This window comes from Loxodonta africana, chromosome 22 (assembly GCF_030014295.1).
Source record: "Loxodonta africana isolate mLoxAfr1 chromosome 22, mLoxAfr1.hap2, whole genome shotgun sequence".
Taxonomy (NCBI): Eukaryota; Metazoa; Chordata; class Mammalia; order Proboscidea; family Elephantidae; genus Loxodonta; species Loxodonta africana.
Window position 1 is genome coordinate 14453716 of NC_087363.1, and position 17370 is coordinate 14471085.

At 44.6% G+C, this 17370-nt stretch overlaps 1 protein-coding gene across 1 annotated transcript in view; it reads left to right on the forward strand.

The window, feature by feature from the left end:
- Positions 1 to 17370, forward strand: part of DNASE1L3 (deoxyribonuclease 1L3) — a 32281-nt gene that overhangs the window by 3460 nt on the left and 11451 nt on the right. The window contains exons 2-5 of the mRNA XM_003409827.4: positions 3339 to 3427; positions 7480 to 7569; positions 9424 to 9536; positions 12698 to 12810. Coding sequence (XP_003409875.3) covers positions 3339 to 3427; positions 7480 to 7569; positions 9424 to 9536; positions 12698 to 12810 — 405 coding nt within the window. The remainder of the gene's footprint in view (positions 1 to 3338; positions 3428 to 7479; positions 7570 to 9423; positions 9537 to 12697; positions 12811 to 17370) is intronic.

The following is a 17370-nucleotide window of genomic DNA, read 5'->3' on the forward strand; positions in this document are numbered from 1 at the left end:
ATTCAGTAGTGGTAGCCGGGAACCATCTTGTTCTCTGGTCTCAGGGTAGGTGAGGTCATGGCTGGTATAGGTTATTAGCTCTGTAGACTAGTTTCTTCTCTGAAGGCTTGTTTTCCTTCTTTTTCTTTTGCTCTTTATGAGTAGAGACCAATAGTCATATTTTAGACAGCTATTCTAGACCACTTGAATTTGGATCCCAACCTCAACATTCACTTGATGTTCAAATTACTTAACCCCACTGAGTCCCAGAGTCCCCAGTTATACAATGGGATAATAAGAGGACCCACATTGCAGGGTTATTGTGAGGATTCAATGAGTTGAGAATGTGAGCTAACAAGTATAAAGCCCTCCCTACGGCACTAGGTACTAGGATGTGCCAAACACTGTATTAGTCACTTTATATAAGACAATTCATTTAACTTACGTCAAGCATTGGAATCATGCCTGGCATGTCTTAAAAAAGACTTGCCATCATCCCCTCCCCCTCCAAATTCCTTTCTTATCAAACAGTGTTCTTTTTTTAAGTAACACTTTAACTTTTTAAAATTATAAAGGTAATTGTACCCATTTTGAATTACTTTGAAAATACAGAAACGAATAAAGAAGAAAAAAATCACCCATTATCCTGTCCCTTGAAGATAACAATTGTTGGCATTTGGGTGAATTTTCTACAGGAATTTTTCTATGCAGAAATAAACACAAAAATCTGTGTCTATTTTGTAGCATAGAAATTGCCCTGTATCATCAGTTTTGCATCCTGCTTTTCTGTTAGAAGTATTTCCCATATTGTTTTTTTAAAAAAGCCATGACTTTTAATGCCATATAATGCCCTATCCTACGTTTGAAACATACTTTGTTAATACTTTCCTATTTGGGAGTATTTAGGTTGTTTCCAATTTTTTGCTAGTGTGAATCTTCTTATTTGATCTGTAGAAATAATAATAATTTATTGAGTGCCTCCTATATGGCTGGCACTACTCTGAATACCCACTTTATCCTCTAGCAACCCCATAAGGGAACAACCACCATTATCCCCAATTTATAAATAAGGAAACTGAGGCTCAGAGTTAACAATTGTTATGGTCAAGTGACATATCCTTTCAATGGAAGGCATTCTTCACGGAGGGAAGACTGTATCAAAGGGTATATACATTATTTAAGACTTTTGATACATACCCTGAAGTGTCTTCCAGAAAGGCCTGGAAGTCACAAGTGACTAAATCAGCAAGCTGGCTTAGCGAGGAGTCCCTGGCTTTCCCTGGTGAACCCTGTGTGGCTGCTGCCATGACTTTGATAGAAGGATCCAGACGCCACTCATTGTACGATGCATCCCCAGCCCAGGACAGTCTCTTACAGGCTGAGCTGGTGCTGTTGGCTCTGCTCCCCACCCCACACTTCTGGAGACAGAATAGATCACATGCTCTGCAAACAGACGGTCAGTGGAATAGTCCTTCTGCTCCATGTCTTTGGTGGCAAATTGACCTTGGGGATGCCCTGCCCTTGACCAGCATATCCAGTGGTGTTGAGCCCACCAGGCTCCCAGACACAGAACAAGCCCAGTGGTTGGCAAGGGGCCTGGGCTGGGTCTACACCCTGGTTTCCAGGCTGTTGTTACCCTGAAGGCACCTCTCCTGTGCTCTTTGCCCAAAGATCTCACCTTCCTGGCTCTGTTCAAATGCCACCTCCTTCTTGGAGGCTTCCCTGAGCCTCCGGGCAGAAGTAATTAATTATTCCTTGACACTCCCAAAGCGTGTGGTTTTTACTTAGCACAGATTTTATTTGCCTCACATAGTAGCTAGTAGTTTCTATTTGTCTCCCTCTCACCACTGTGAGTCTTTGAGGGCAGGGGCTGTGTTTTAACAGTTTGTCGTGGTGGACTTTGGAATCACACAGACCTAGGTTCAAACCTGGCTCTGCCACCTACTGGCTGTGTGACCTTAAATTGAGCTTGGTTTTCTCCTTTGTTTAACACGCTAATACTCAGAGTCACCTCAGAGTGTTATTGTGAGGCTCAAAGTGGGCTCACAACAATTGTAGTGCTTTTTTATTGTGGTAAAATATATAACACACAAAAAATTTGCCGTTTCAACCAGTCTACAATTCAGTGACATTAATCACAGTCTCCATGCTGTGCAACTGTCACCACCATCTACTTAAAAAAGAAAAAAATTACCCCAAACGGAAATTCAGTATCCCTTGAGTAATAATCCTTCATTCCCCCCTCCCCACCCACCAATCCACTGGTAACCCCTGATAAATTTTGTCTCTAAGCATTTCCTGTTCTAGATCTTTCATGTAAGTGGAATCATATGGTATCTGTCCTTTTGAGTCTAACTTATTTCACTCAATATGATCTTTTCAAAGTTCATCTATATCATAGCATGTACCAAAACCTTATTTCTCTTTATGGCTGAGCAATGGTCCATTGTGTGGATATACCACATTTTGTTTATCCAGTCATCTGTTGATGGACGCTTGGGTTGTTCCATCTTTTGTTTATTGTGAATCACGCTGCTATGAGCATTGGTGTACAAATATCTGTTTGAGTGCTTGCTTTAAAGTCTCTTGGGTATGTATCTAGGAGTCGAATTGCTGGGTCACGTGGTAATTCTATGTTTAATCTTTTGAGGACTGCTAAAGTGTTTTCCATAATGGCTCCACCATTTTACATTCCCGCCAGCAGTGGATGAGGGCTGCAATTGCCCCACATCCTCTCCAACATTTGTTGTTTTCAGTTTTTCTCATACTAGCCATCCTAGTGGGTGTGAAGTGGTATCTCATTGCAGTTTGATTTGCATTTCCCTCATGACTAATGATGTTGAGCATCTTTTCATGTGCTGGTTGGCCATTTGTATACCTTCTCTGGAAGCATGTCTATTTATTAGTCCTTAATAATATTTTATTTTAATAATATTAATAATTATCGTATCTCTTTATTTCTGCAGTATCCAGCCCGGGCCCTTTCACTTACTAAGTTCTTATAAAATATTTATATTTATTATTATTGTTGTAATTATTCAAGCAAAGATAAGAGGTAGGATTTGGGGGGTTATGATCGTGGTCTCTGGAATTGGGTTGCCTGGGTTCAAATTCCACCTTGGCCACTTTCTAGCTGGGTGACTTTGGGTCATTTACATAGCTTTCCTTGAGCCTCAGTCTCCCCATCTTAAAAATAGACATATGTAGCACCTTTCTCAGGGAGTCCTGCATTTTTTCCAGGGAAGAAATGATTCATTTAATAAAGCACCCAATGTGACATGTAAAATATAGTAAGTGCCCAGTAAAGGTTCTACTGTTGTTAATAAATGGCCTCAAACAGCTGGGAATTCTCCCTGCAGATCATCAAACGCTGTGACATCATGCTTCTGATGGAAATCAAGGACAGTAACAACAGGATCTGTCCCATGCTGCTGAAGAGGCTGAACGGGTAAAGATGGGGAGTTGGAAAGTAGGGGTGGGTAGGGGGAGTGGGTGTCCAGGTCCTATACAGGCTCCAGGTCAGATGCAAGGGCACCTGAAAAGCCCCGGGGAACTGCAGCTTAGTGTAGGAGCTGGTGCTTACCCTGACTGACGGCCAGGTCATGCGGCCAGAGCTGCCCAGGCTTCTAACTCCATTAGCATGGTCTTGAGAACTTTCAGCCTTCTGGTTTGCACACGATAGAGCAAAATAGGGGAAGATGTGCAGAGTAAAGATAGAAAGAGAAATGAAAGAAGGTGACAAGAGCCTGGGCTCTGAGCACTATGATAAAGAAAAGATCAAATGCTGATTAAAAAAAAAAAAAAGATTCAATTAAATTATGTAGCTGGAATATTTATGCAGCTGTCAAAAAAATACTCCACTGAAATGGCAAATATTTTGTTATATATGTATTTTACCACAATTAAAAAAAAATCATGCTTACTACAAAATAAGTTAGAGCTATAAGTTAGAACATATTTCAGCATGGAAAGGTGGCCACCATATAGTGAAAGAAGCAAGTTCAGAATTGTAGCTTGAGAAGTCCATTTCAGTGATCACATCATCCTAGCCATGAACAAGGCTGGGCTAGTGTTTGCATAAGGAGCCCTGGGGGTGCAATGGTTGAAGGCTCAGCTGCTAACAAAAGGTCAGTGCTTGGAACCCACCAGCTGCTCTGTGGGAGGAAGACGTGGCAGTCTGCTTCCATCAAGATTACAACTGTGGAAACCCTGTGAGGCAGTTCTACTCTGCTCTGCGGGGTCACTATCAGGCAGAGTCAACTCCACAGCAAAGGGTAACATCTGCACGTGCATAGAAGAAAGACTGGAAGGATGTACTCCAAACTGTTAATAGTGATTCCTTCTGGGAGTGTGACTGGAGAACAGTGAGGGGCAAGGGGGAACCACTGAGGGAATGGGGCGCATTTTCTCTTTATTTTATTTACTTCCATGTGATTTTAATATCTATAACAAGTCCAAATTAATTTCATACTTTAAAAATTAATTTAAAAAACCACTGCCCTCATTGGGTGATACTTAAGATTTATATTCTTTCTCAATGATCAGCAGACTCCCCCCCCAACCTGGAATCACGCAGGAGAGTGAGTTCAAAATACATATTCAAATAAAAATTAAAAAAAAAATATATATATATTCATAGACCCCAGATCTAGTGACTGAAAACATCTGTGAGAGGGGAATTGTATTTTCACAAGCTTCCAGGGTGTCTCTGAGGCACCTGAATTTTTTAAAACCTTGAATATAAAGTTTCTTTTGTAGCTACATTATAGGATTAAGCACCAAACCAGGGTACACGACAATATGTACCAGGTAGCTGAATTATGTTAAAAATACACGTAAAAAATTCAAAGAAAACCCAACAAAATGTTAACAGTGGCTATCTTAGGTACAAATTTACAAGGGATCTAAATGTAGTTTCTTCTACATACTTTCTGTATTTTCCAAGTTCTCCAAAATGAGAATATTACAACTCCCTTTTTCTTATGAAATAAATCGTAAAAGCACAGAGAACCATGTGACAAACAGCCACGGTGCCACCACCCGGATTTAACAAACAGGACTCTGTAACTCGCTGCCACTGAGGTGACTGCGGCTCATGGCGATCTTAACTTCTGGCAATTAGTATACTTTGATAAATAGGAAAACTCACACTGTTTTTCAAAAATAAAGGGGCAATCTTGACCCATTAGTCCTGGGGAGGAACAGCTATGGACACTGAACTTCACACAGAGGGCCTCTTGAGCTTACCCCACCCCACTCTGGCCTTCAGTTTCCTCATCGGAAAATAATGGGTCAGAGCAGAGCTTCTCTGTTTCAGCCTCAGCCTGTCTTCTGTTTCTGGATCTGATCTTTGCCTTTGAAAGAGGGAGTGTAGCCTGGTGATTAGGAGCCCAGCTTGGCTTATACCACCTGGATTTGGGTCCTGGCTCTGCCATGACCTCGGGCAAGTTTCTGAGCCTCTTTATGCCTCGCTATCTCCATCTGTAAAGCTGGACTAATGATAGAAACACCTTCCTGGGACTTAGCGACAATTAAATTAAACCATGCATACAAGTGGTTTAACAGTGCCTAGCTGAGTCAGATTTAGTTTGGTTGGTTCCTCTTATTAGTAATAGAAACCACTAGCACTTATTGAGCACTGCTGCATGCCAAACCAAACATAAAATAAAAAAACCAGACCCATTGCCATCAAGTCAATCCAGACTCGTAGTGACCCTATAGGGTTTTCAAGGCTGCAAATCTTAATGGAAGCAGACTGCCACATCTTTCTCATGAAGAGCGCCTGGTCGGTTCGAACTACTGACTTTTGGTTAGCAGTGGACCGCTTTAACCACTGCGCCACCAGGGATCCTTAGTAAGAGGAAGGGACACATTATAAGAACGGGTAGTGGTCTAGGTTTAGCACGTGTAAGAGCAACCGCTGATACCCTAACTATGTGCCAGGCAACTTGTTAATCAGTTTACATGTTCCATCTCCTGTACTCCCTACAAGAACCCTGTGGGGTAGGTACCATTACAGCTTTTCTTATAGCCCAGGGAACTGAGGCAGAGGCTACTTTGAACCTGGTCACATCTGAGTCCAAGCCAGGGCTCTCTTTTGAGCCCCCCCCCCCCGCCCCCAGCTTTCCTTGGAGTGGCTTCAGTCAGTTTCCAGGAGCATAGAGGACTGAGGGGCCAGATAAGCTCCAGGCATCTCCCCCCTGGAGCAAGTTTTTTCATCAGCAGCGTGCCCTGGGTGCTCCCCAACCCACCTAGAGTGGGCCATGGTGTGGGGGGCAGGGGGCAGAAGTATGAGCTACAGCCCCAGCCATGGACCACAGTGGGATCGGGACTGATTCTGACCCAAATCCTCTACTGTCTCGAGGGTCAGAGGTACAGAACAAAGCACACGGGCTTGGGAGTGAGTCAGACCTGGGTTCAAACCCCAGCTTTGCACTTGAGAGCTATAAAAAGGAGATACCAATACTACCCACCTTGTAAGGACAACCCAAGCCTGTTTATTCATCCACTGGTCCCCTATAAGCCAGGAGGGGCCTTAGTCACCCTTAGCTGAGTCACTGCAAGAAGTCTGCCGACCCAGGCCTTGGCAGGCTAGATTCAAAACAGCGCCAGCCTTCCCAAACTGAAAGCCCAGCTGAATCCGCTGTCAACACCCCTGGGTCCCAATGGCCGAGTCTACCCAAAAACATGTGTCTGAAGCCCCAGGAATTTCTATAGGGTCTGTTTGCCCCTAAATACCACCTCTGTTTTTATCCAACTGAACTTGCGAATATGCCACAGCTTTAGACATGCCCCAGATCTTCTTGTGGTCAGGCGCTGCCCAGGGTGGGGTTATCAGTAGGTTTGACAAACACACAGAAAGAGTTGCGTTTCCCCAGTGTAGGCGAGGGGTAGGCTCAACAGGACTCCACGGCTGTATCCCCAGCCCCTGGTATATGAAGAACAGCTGATTTGAAGTCATAGTCACAGGACTTTTGAGAAGATGCCTGGTGGTTTTCAGAGTTGGAGAGACTGTCCAGCTAAAGCTTTACTGGGAATCCTGCGTGTAATCAATACAGGAGCGGTGGTGACCCCATGGGCCTTACTCCACCAAGAAGTACGAACTACAGCCCTAGCCATGGACCACAGTGGGGTTTGGGACTGATTCTAGCCCAAATTTTCTATGATCTTGAAGGTCAGAGGCACAGGACAAAGCAAGTGAGCTTTGGAGTGAGTCAGACCTGGGTTCAAATCCCAGCTCTACACTTGCAAGCTATAAAAATGAGTAACAGTACTATCCACCTTGTAAGAACAAGAAATAATGGCTGTAAAGATCTTGGCAGGCATTACATTCCCAGTCAACGGTGACCCTTTTTATTAGATTCAAATGCCCATTAGGCAAAGCTTATGGTGAAGAGAAGTCCCATTGGGAAGAGGCAGGCAGAGTGGAGAAAGGAGAATGTATGCAGTGAGGAAATATTTACTCTTTAAGATACAATGAGAAATCCTTATGTTTTCTAGAAATTCACGAAGAGGCATAAAATACAACTATGTGATCAGCCCTCGGCTGGGAAGAAACACATACAAGGAACAATATGCCTTTCTCTATATGTAAGTACAATCTATGCCACCTGGAACATGGTCCACTTATGAATTAAGTCTGTGAATTGAATCAGCATGCCTACCTTTCCCTCAAAACCTGATTTTGATCTCTAACCAGTTCTCAATTTTCATCAAAATAATTGCTGTCAAAATTGGGGCTAATGCAAAGTATTAACTCTTCAAACTAGAAAACGCAAACAGCTTCCTAACAACTCACTTGTTGGCTAGATCAATGGTTGCCTAGACCAGTAGTTCTTTATTTTTTGTAGTCAAGTTCTGATCCTGGCCTGGAAATACAACCTGCCTAGGATGGCTGACTTCTGAATGTCGTATTCTTGTCTTCTTCCTGCTAGTGATTTGTGTTAAATCTGAACATTAACTTGTGGGTGCCCCAGATAAGGAGTACAGCTCAGACTCTCAACTCCCAAAGGGCTCTGACCATTACTGAGAAGAGTTGTCTTTAGCCTTGCTCTCCCAAAAGATCCCTTCCAGGAGAATTTCAAATTCTCACAGAATCCAGATTTTGAAACCACTGAGGCTGAATGAACTCCTGAAGCTGTTGCCCTGGGAGAATCTTTAAACCTTAAACCAAAAATATCCCCTGAAGTCTTCTTTAAACCAAACAACTGTTAAGCTTAATTGGTAAGGAACATCTACCTTGCAAGGTCATGGAAGCTCCCGAGATACATCCCAACTCCCTGAGGGACCAAATTACTGGGCTGAGGGCTATGGGACAATGGTCTCAGGGAACATCTAGTTCAATTGGCACAACATAGTTAAAGAAATTGATCTACATTTTACTTTGTTGAGTAGTGGTCTGGGGTCTTAAAAACTTGTGAGCAGCCATCTAAGATACTCCACTGGTCTCACCCTGTCTGGAGCAAGAGAGAATGAAGAAAACTAAAGACACAAGGGAAAGATTAGTCCAAAGGACTAATGGACCACATCTACCACAGCCTCCACCAGACTGAGTCTAGTACAGCTAGATGGTGCCTGGCTACCACCACTGACTGCTCTGACAGGGATCACAGTAGAGGGTCCTGGACAGAGCTGGAGAAAAATGCAGAAAAAATTCTAACTCACACACGCACAAAAAAAAACCAGACTTACCGGTCTGACAGAGACTGGAGAAACTCCAAGAGTATGGCCTCAGATGCCCTTATAACTCAGCAACGAAGTCACTCCTTAGGATCACCCTTCAGCCAAAGCTTAGACAGGCCCGTAAAACAAATTGAGACTAAATGGGCACACCAGCCCAGGGGCAAGGACAGAAGGCAGGAGGGGACAGGAAAGCTGGTAATGAGGAGCCCAAGGTGGAGAAGGGGAGAGGGTTGACGTGTTGTGGGGTTGGCAACCAATATTACAGAACAGTATGTACATTATTTGTTTAATGAGAAACTAGTTTGCTTTGTAAACCTTCATCGAAAGTACAAGTTAAAAAAAAAAACCTTTTCAGTAAAAAAAAATACATATCTGCCTTGAGCATTGTGCTGTTTTAAAGATCTATGGGATCAAATTGAAAGCAGCAACTTGAAAGAGAAGATAGAAAACTTAGGAAGTAATGAGTGTATGTTAATAGGGCAAGAACAATTCAGAAAAGGAGGATGAGAATGGTTGCACAATTTGAAGAACGCTATCAACGTCACCAAATCGTACAGGTAGAAATTGTTGAAGTGCTGTATGTTCTGCTGTGCATATTCTCAACTACGAAAATAAAATATTTAAAAAAAAAAAAAAAAAGATCCCTTCAGGGCTTGAGCCTGTTCCAGAGGCTAATGAAGCCTTGGGAGCAGAAGGCTCTGCTTCTTGAAACAAGAAAACAGAACAAACTCAGCTTGGAGGACTTCCTTCTTTCTCTTCTAGGGAAAAGCTACTGTCTGTGAAGAAAAGCTACGTCTATGGTGACAATCAGAATGGTGATGCAGATGTGTTTTCCAGGGAGCCCTTTGTGACCTGGTTTCAGTCGCCCCACACTGGTAAGACCCACAGGCCTCTCATGCATGATGAGAGAAGCTAGACCTACCCAGAGACCCCATGAATTGACACAGGGACGGATTACCCAGAAAGCAAGGTACACATGGGCTTAATTGTCTTTATTTACTAATCTTTAGTGCACACTTTCAAACTGTGCACTACAGATTAGTAAGCACCAGTAAGCCCTTGCACACCTTGGTGACTGGGCAATCCATCCCCGAATGGGCAGCTGCCCTGAGTGTGACTGCCATCCCAGGGTGTATGCAGCATCTTTGGGGCGGCATCAGGCTTGGGACAACAACCAAGGACATCTTTTAATACCTCAATGTAGAGGATGCAGTTTAGTTTAATGGCACCGGGCTCACTTCTCAGAATGCTGCAACTGAAGACCTCCCCAGCCTGGAACCCGTCTCTGGAATCAGTGGTATCTCCATTCTCTGGAGCACTTGGGCTTGTGGAAATCATTGACTGCAGTTCCGCAGTCCCCATCATGTACAACTATCCCTTCATCCCAAGTGTTGGCCAGCAAAGATGGGCCCCAGCCTAGAGCCTCACTCTCCCTCCAGTCACTACAGCACAGTCTCCTCCACAGACTGGGGGTAGAGAAGAAATCCAGATGGATCACATTCTGAACTTAATGACAGTGGTGTTTGTACTGCCAGTTGCTGCCTAGTGGACCTGACTCATGGTGACCCCACGTGTAGCAGAGTAGGACTGTGCTCCATAGGGTTTTCAACGGCTGACTTTTTTTCTGGAAGTAGATCACCAGGCATTTCTTCCAAGGCAACTCTGGGTGAACTTGAACCTCCAAGCTATCAGTTAGCAGCCAAAAGCATTAACCTTTTGTACCACCCAGGGACTTCTAGTACTTATACCGTTGTTGTTTTTGTTGGTTGTTGTTAGGTGCCATCAAGTCGATTTTCAACTCATAGTGACTCTATGTGACAGAGTAGAACTGCCCCATAGGGTTTTCTAGGCTATAATCTTTACAGGGACAGATTGCCAGGCCTCTCTCCTACGGAGTGTTTAGGTGGGTTTGAATTGCCGACCTTTCAGTTAGCAACTGAGCGCTTAACCATTGCACCACCAGGGCTCCTAGCCACCAACAATTATTGATCCCTGATTAAGTGCCAGCCATCATACAGGCATGGCCTCCTGTAATTCTCCCAACAGTCCTACAAGGTAGGAACTAGGATTATTTCCACTTTACAGTTAAGGAAACTGAGGTTTAAAAAGATGAAGTCAATTGTCCCAGGTTGCCCAGCTACCGAAGTGGACGCACCAGGGTTTTTACGCAAGCCGCCATCTCAGGCAGGCACCCATGCTCTTAGCCATTATGCTGCATGCAGGGGAAACTCAAGCATTAAGCTCCCTTCGCAGATTGGAACTACATAGAATCAAACACTTATTCAGCACCTACTACACGCCAGGCCTTGTTCCGGGCACCAGACAAGACAGGCAAGGTCCCTACCCCCGTGAAGTTCAGGTGTAGTAGAGGGACAGCTGATGACTTAATAAATGTATGCACAGCTGTAAGTATGCACACCTATGCTTACGCAACACAGAGACAAACATCCTGACCCGTGCAGTCAGCTATTTTGGGCCAGAGTTAATTAGCTCACGGGCAGAGTACTTATTCAGGAAAATAAACTGGGGGAAATTAGGCTAGGAGGTGGGGACTGCTGAGGACAAGAAATAGTCTTCAGAGAGCACTTGCCATTATCACCTTTGTCTGGCACCCCATTCACACTCGGCTGACTAGAGCAGTGTTTGGAGACAGCTTCCCTAAATGATTATTTCTTCTCAAAGAGGGCTCTGGGCCTTCCTGAACTGCTAAACAAACCCGTTTCCCTCCCCCACCAGCCTCCACTTCTCTCCCCAGCCCATGCCCCTCCCTCTCTTCCTTGGGACACCACTGCCCATGTCCTGTTTGGAGTTTTCTCTGTTGTGCAAGAAAACCTCCTATGTCCTCTCTATCTGGGACCAAAGATGAAGAAGTTAACTATGGATCTGTCGTTTCATTCATTCATTCATTCATTCATGCATGCGTCCAGACAACAAACATTTTTGAGCACCTCCAATGTGCTGGGGCCAAAAGGGTGAACCAGACAGATAAGGCTGCCCTCAGAGAGCTTATATTATAGTGGGCCAAACAAAGAGTAAAGAAAATAACTTCAGAGCATGGAGGAAGGAAGCAGGTTGCATGGAATAGCAGGGGGCTCCACCTTAGATGGGGTGACCAGACAGAAGAAATGGTGGCCAAGAAGATGATGGGGGAGTGGAGTGTGGGTCTGGAGACAGGCTGCCCAGATCCAAGTCCTGGCTCTGCACTGAGCAGCTACGTGTCTGCAGCAGTGACCACCCAGCAGCCCCCAGCTCCTGAGGCAGGTGTGGGAATCCAGGGGCAGATGAGGTTAAAGCCCCAGGCGGTGGCACGCCAGAAGACAGCAGCTGGCCTTAGCAGGTGGACGAGGCACTCTCCATGGCTGACCCACATCCCCACACCCAGGCTCCCTCCGCCCCCTCCAGCTGGGGCAAGGTTTTTAAACACTCCAACAAAACCACTGCATTTTTAAAAATAATTTTATGTTTTTTATCCCCCCGCTTACAAAAGGAGTATAAACTGACAAACATCAATTTTTTTTAATTAGAAAAATATTCTTTTTCCTTAGTCCAAAAGCCAAATGGGCCCATTATTTAAAAAAAAAAAAGAGAGAATACAGATTTGCAGAAAATGAGAAAACAAACACACATACAATATTGGCAAAGAACAGTGCCTCATAGCTTTCTCTGTAGTGATGAAGGGCAAGTGGGAGAAAAGAGGTTTTTGTGTATTAAAAGTAACCAGCCGAATGACTCTAAAAACCAAAACTCGTTGATGTCGAGTCGATTCCAACTCATAACGACCCTATGGGACAGAGTAGAACTGCCCCATAGGGTTTCTAAGCAGCACCTGGTGGATTCAAACTGCCGACCTTTTTGGTTAGCAGCTGAGCTCTTAACCACTGCACCAGTCTCAGCCACTTGCTGGACCCTCTGGAAATGGGAGGACCCAGACACCATACACAGCTTGTGCCTCTGTGAGAGGCCCTTTGCCCTGGAGCAGCGTTCATGTGACCTGGACAGGGCAGTGTGTGACCTCGCGCTCTCTCCTGATCCTCAGCTGTCAAGGACTTCGTGATTGTCCCCTTGCATACCACTCCCGAGACGTCCATTAAGGAGATTGATGAGCTGGTTGATGTCTACATGGATGTGAAAAAACGTTGGAATGCTCAGGTGATGGCCCTCTCATTTGTCAAATTCTCGTTTAACAAGACCAGAATCTCGTCCTCAGGTGGGGTGAGTAACTCCCAGATTGTTGTGTGGTCCACCCCCACTTTACAGCCTCTAATTCCTCTCCTCAGCCTTGGATGTACTTCTTGCTAAACCTGTCCAAGAGAATCTTGGGAATCCATACACTGCACCACCAGTAACAGCTGCCGGCACTTACTGGGTGACTCGCTCATGCCAAGGCACTGTTCTGAGGCTTGACATGTACAAATTTGTTTAATCCTCCCAAAAACCCCACGAGGCAGGTGCTTTTATCATTCCCGCTTTGCAAGTGAGAAGAGCGAGGCAGAGACGTTAGGAGTCTTTTGGTTACAAGTGGCAGAAACTCAAACTAGTTCATAAAAAGAGAGATTTATTGGCTCATGTAACTGAAATGTCCAGGACTAGCTCAGGCACAGCTGAATCCAGGGCTGAAACAAGGGAATCAGGACTTGGTTTTTCTCTTTTTTTCCATCTCTTGATTCTCCTTTCCTATGGGTGGGTTTCCTTCTCAGGCAGGCTTCACCCCCGAGGTGGCAAGATGGCCACCAGCACATCCCTGTCTTGGGATTGAGTCACTTCAGCTCTGATTGGGTCACATGCCCATCCCTGAACCAATCACTGTGATCAGGGGGCTGAGATGCTTTGATTGGCTAAATCTGTGTCAGCTCCACCCAAGCCTCAGGGAGTGAGGTGGAGGAAGCGTGGTTTCCGGAGGAAACTTGGAGAGCTGCCCTCAGCAGAAGCGGGAAGCATCCTACACCCTCTAGGCCTTAATGTCCCCATCTGAAAATCAGAGATGCCACTACCTGTGGCTGCAAGCATCTGTGGAAGTTCTTGGCAAATGTGGAAGTGTTCCAGAGGGCTCTTCTTCCTTGTGCTCTTTCTTCCTTTAGGGATGTGATTCCGGGAATCCCCCTTCCTCCTCCTCAGTTCTCTCCTTAAAGTGTAAAATGAGTTAAGTCAAGTGCGAACCAAAGAAGAATTGATGCCTTTGAATTTTGGTGTTGTCAAAGATTATTGAATATACCACGGACTGCCAGAAGAACGAACAGATCTCTCTTGGAAGAAGCACAGCCGGAATGCTCCTTAGCAGCAAGAGGGATGGTGAGGCTTCCTCTCACATACTTTGGACATGTCATCAGGATGGACCAGACCCTGGAGAAGGACATCACGGTTGGTAATGTAGAGGGTCAGCAAGAAAGAGGAAGACCCTCAACGGGATTGACCGACACAGTGGCTGCAACAATGGGCTCAAGCACAACGACGATTGTGGGGTGGCGCAGGACTGGGCAGTGTTTCGTTCTGTTGTACACAAGGTCGCCGTGGGTCAGAATTGACTCGATGGCACCTAACAACATAACAGAATGTGGACACAGAGAGTTATGGAGAAAACAAGGGATGTATTTCATTGTTTATTTGTAGATAACAGGGCAAGAGAAAGACTCATTCATTCATTCCATCCTTAAACTATTAATTCACCCATCCATTCAACAAGAATTTATTGAGCGTCTATTAAGTGCCACGCACTGGAGGAGCGTTGTTGGCACAAAAGTGAACCAGAGGGGAAAGCCTGTCACTATGGTGACAGTAAGGCATGTCAGGTCTCAATTTTTGCCTTCACCCCCTGACCTCCCAGTGTTGTTCCTCCCAGTTGAGCAAGTCCTTTATTTAATCCCTGTGATGCACAGTTTACTGTGAATCAGGGTTAATGGTCCTTTCTACCTCCTCAGTGTTATTGTTGTGAGATTTAAATTAACCTTTGTAAAACAGTTAACACAGGGCCTGGCACACAGAGAAGACTCAGTAAATCCTGCCCAGTGTGAGTAAAAGCTGCAATCACAGCAGTTAAGGAAGACACGCAGACCTCAACCGCTCCCATCAATCTCCGGGAAAGCCATAATTACCAAGGTCAAAATAAAATGTTTCTGAAGAAAACGTTAAAGTCAGCAGCCCCAAACAATAGCGCAAACAAGGAAATTTGACACTTCCTCCAGGTTGAAATGTCAAAATTCTATTCCAAGAGCCCTAGAGGGAAAAATCCATCCAAGATAGAAAATTTCTGTTGATGGTTTCAGAATGGGGGTGGACAGATCGTCGTTTGACCCCTCACCTTCAGACCCCTTCCCACTTCCTCAACAGAATTTCTGCAGGAAAAAGGGCCCAGCTTCAAGACAGCAGGAGAGAAAAAGCAGATCCAAAGCTGTCATGGACACCACCCAAGTTCATTTGTCCTGCTCGGAGCAAAAGGCGTTGGTTCATTCTTACGTTTGTACCCTGTGGTAGTTGGAGCCAGAGACAAGAGATGTGCAGGACGTATTAGCTGGCTTCTTCTCTCTCCACCTAAGGCTGCACGCTGACTTACAGGGAAGCGTGGTGGCTAAGAACAGGGGCAAACAGCTACAACAAACATCCTCCTTCCACTCGCACACCGTCCGTCCCTTGTGCACACTTACCTGCTCATCAAAATGGTGACTCAGTTTTAAACTGTGGCCTCTTCTTTTTTTTATTTTATTTAATAACTTTTATTAAGCTTCAAGTGAATGTTTACAAATCCAATCAGTCTGTCACATATAAGTTTACATACATCTCACTCCCTACTCCCACTTACTCTCCCCCTCTTGAGTCAGCCCTTTCAGTCTCTCCTTTCGTGACAATTTTGCCTGCTTCCCTCTCTCTCTATCCTCCCATCCCCCCTCCAGACAAGAGTTGCCAACACAATCTCAAGTGTCCACCTGATATAATTAGCTCACTCTTCATCAGCGTCTCTCTCCCACCCGCTGACCAGTCCCTTTCATTTCTGATGAGTTGTCTTCGGGGATGGTTCCTGTCCTGTGTCAACAGAAGGTCTGGGGAGCATGGCCGCCGGGATTCCTCCAGTCTCAGTCAGACCATTAAGTTTGGTCTTTTTGTGAGAATTTGGGGTCTGCATCCCGCTGATCTCCTGCTCCCTCAGGGGTCCTCTGCTGTGCTCCCTGTCAGGGCAGTCATCGATTGTGGCCGGGCACCAATTAGTTCTTCTGGTCTCAGGATGATGTAGGTCTCTGGTTCATGTGGCCCTTTCTGTCTCTTGGGCTCTTAGTTGTCGTGTGGCCTTGGTGTTCTTCATTTTCCTTTGCTCCAGGTGGGTTGAGACCAATTGCTGCATCTTAGATGGCCGCTTGTTAGCATTTAAGACCCCAGACGCCACATTTCAAAGTGGGATGCAGAATGATTTCATAATAGAATTATTTTGCCAATTGACTTAGAAGTCCCCGCAAACCATGTTCCCCAGACCCCCGCCCTTGCTCCGCTGACCTTTGAAGCATTCATTTTATCCCAGAAACTTCTTTGCTTTTGGTCCAGTCCAATTGAGCCGACCTTCCATGTATTGAGTGTTGTCTTTCCCTTCACCTAAAGCAGTTCTTATCTACTGATTAATCAATAAAAAACCCTCTCCCTCCCTCCCTCCCTCCCCCCCTCGTAACCACAAAAGTATGTGTTCTTCTCAGGTTTACTATTTCTCAAGATCTTATAATAGTGGTCTTATACAATATTTGTCCTTTTGCCTCTGACTAATTTCGCTCAGCATAATGCCTTCCAGGTTCCTCCATGTTATGAAATGTTTCAGAGATTCGTCACTGTTCTTTATCGATGCGTAGTATTCCATTGTGTGAATATACCACAATTTATTTACCCATTCATCCGTTGATGGACACCTTGGTTGCTTCCAACTTTTTGCTATTGTAAACAGAGCTGCAATAAACATGGGTGTGCATATATCTGTTTGTATGAAGGCTCTTGTATCTCTAGGGTATATTCCTAGGAGTGGGATTTCTGGGTTGTATGGTAGTTCTATTTCTAACTTTTTAAGAAAATGCCAGATAGATTTCCAAAGTGGTTGTACCATTTTACATTCCCACCAGCAGTGTATGAGAGTTCCAATCTCTCCGCAGCCTCTCCAACATTTATTATTTTGTGTTTTTTGGATTAATGCCAGCCTTGCTGGTGTGAGATGGAATCTCATCGTAGTTTTAATTTGCATTTCTCTAATGGCTAATGATCGATAGCATTTTCTCATGTATCTGTTGGCTGCCTGAATATCTTCTTTAGTGAAATGTGTGTTCATATCCTTTGCCCACTTCTTGATTGGGTTGTTTGTCTTTTTGTGGTTGAGTTTTGACAGAATCATGTAGATTTTAGAGATCAGGCGCTGGTCGGAGATGTCATAGCTGAAAATTCTTTCCCAATCTGTAAGTGGTCTTTTTACTCTTTTGGTGAAGTCTTTAGATGAGCATAGGTGTTTGATTTTTAGGAGCTCCCAGTTATCGGGTTTCTCGTCATCATTTTTGGTAATGTTTTGTATTCTGTTTATACCTTGTACTAGGGCTCCTAGGGTTGTCCCAATTTTTTCTTCCATGATCTTTATCGTTTTAGTCTTTATGTTTAGGTCTTTAATCCACTTGGAGTTAGTTTTTGTGCATGGTGTGAGGTATGGGTCCTGTTTCATTTTTTTGCAAATGGATATCCAGTTATGCCAGCACCATT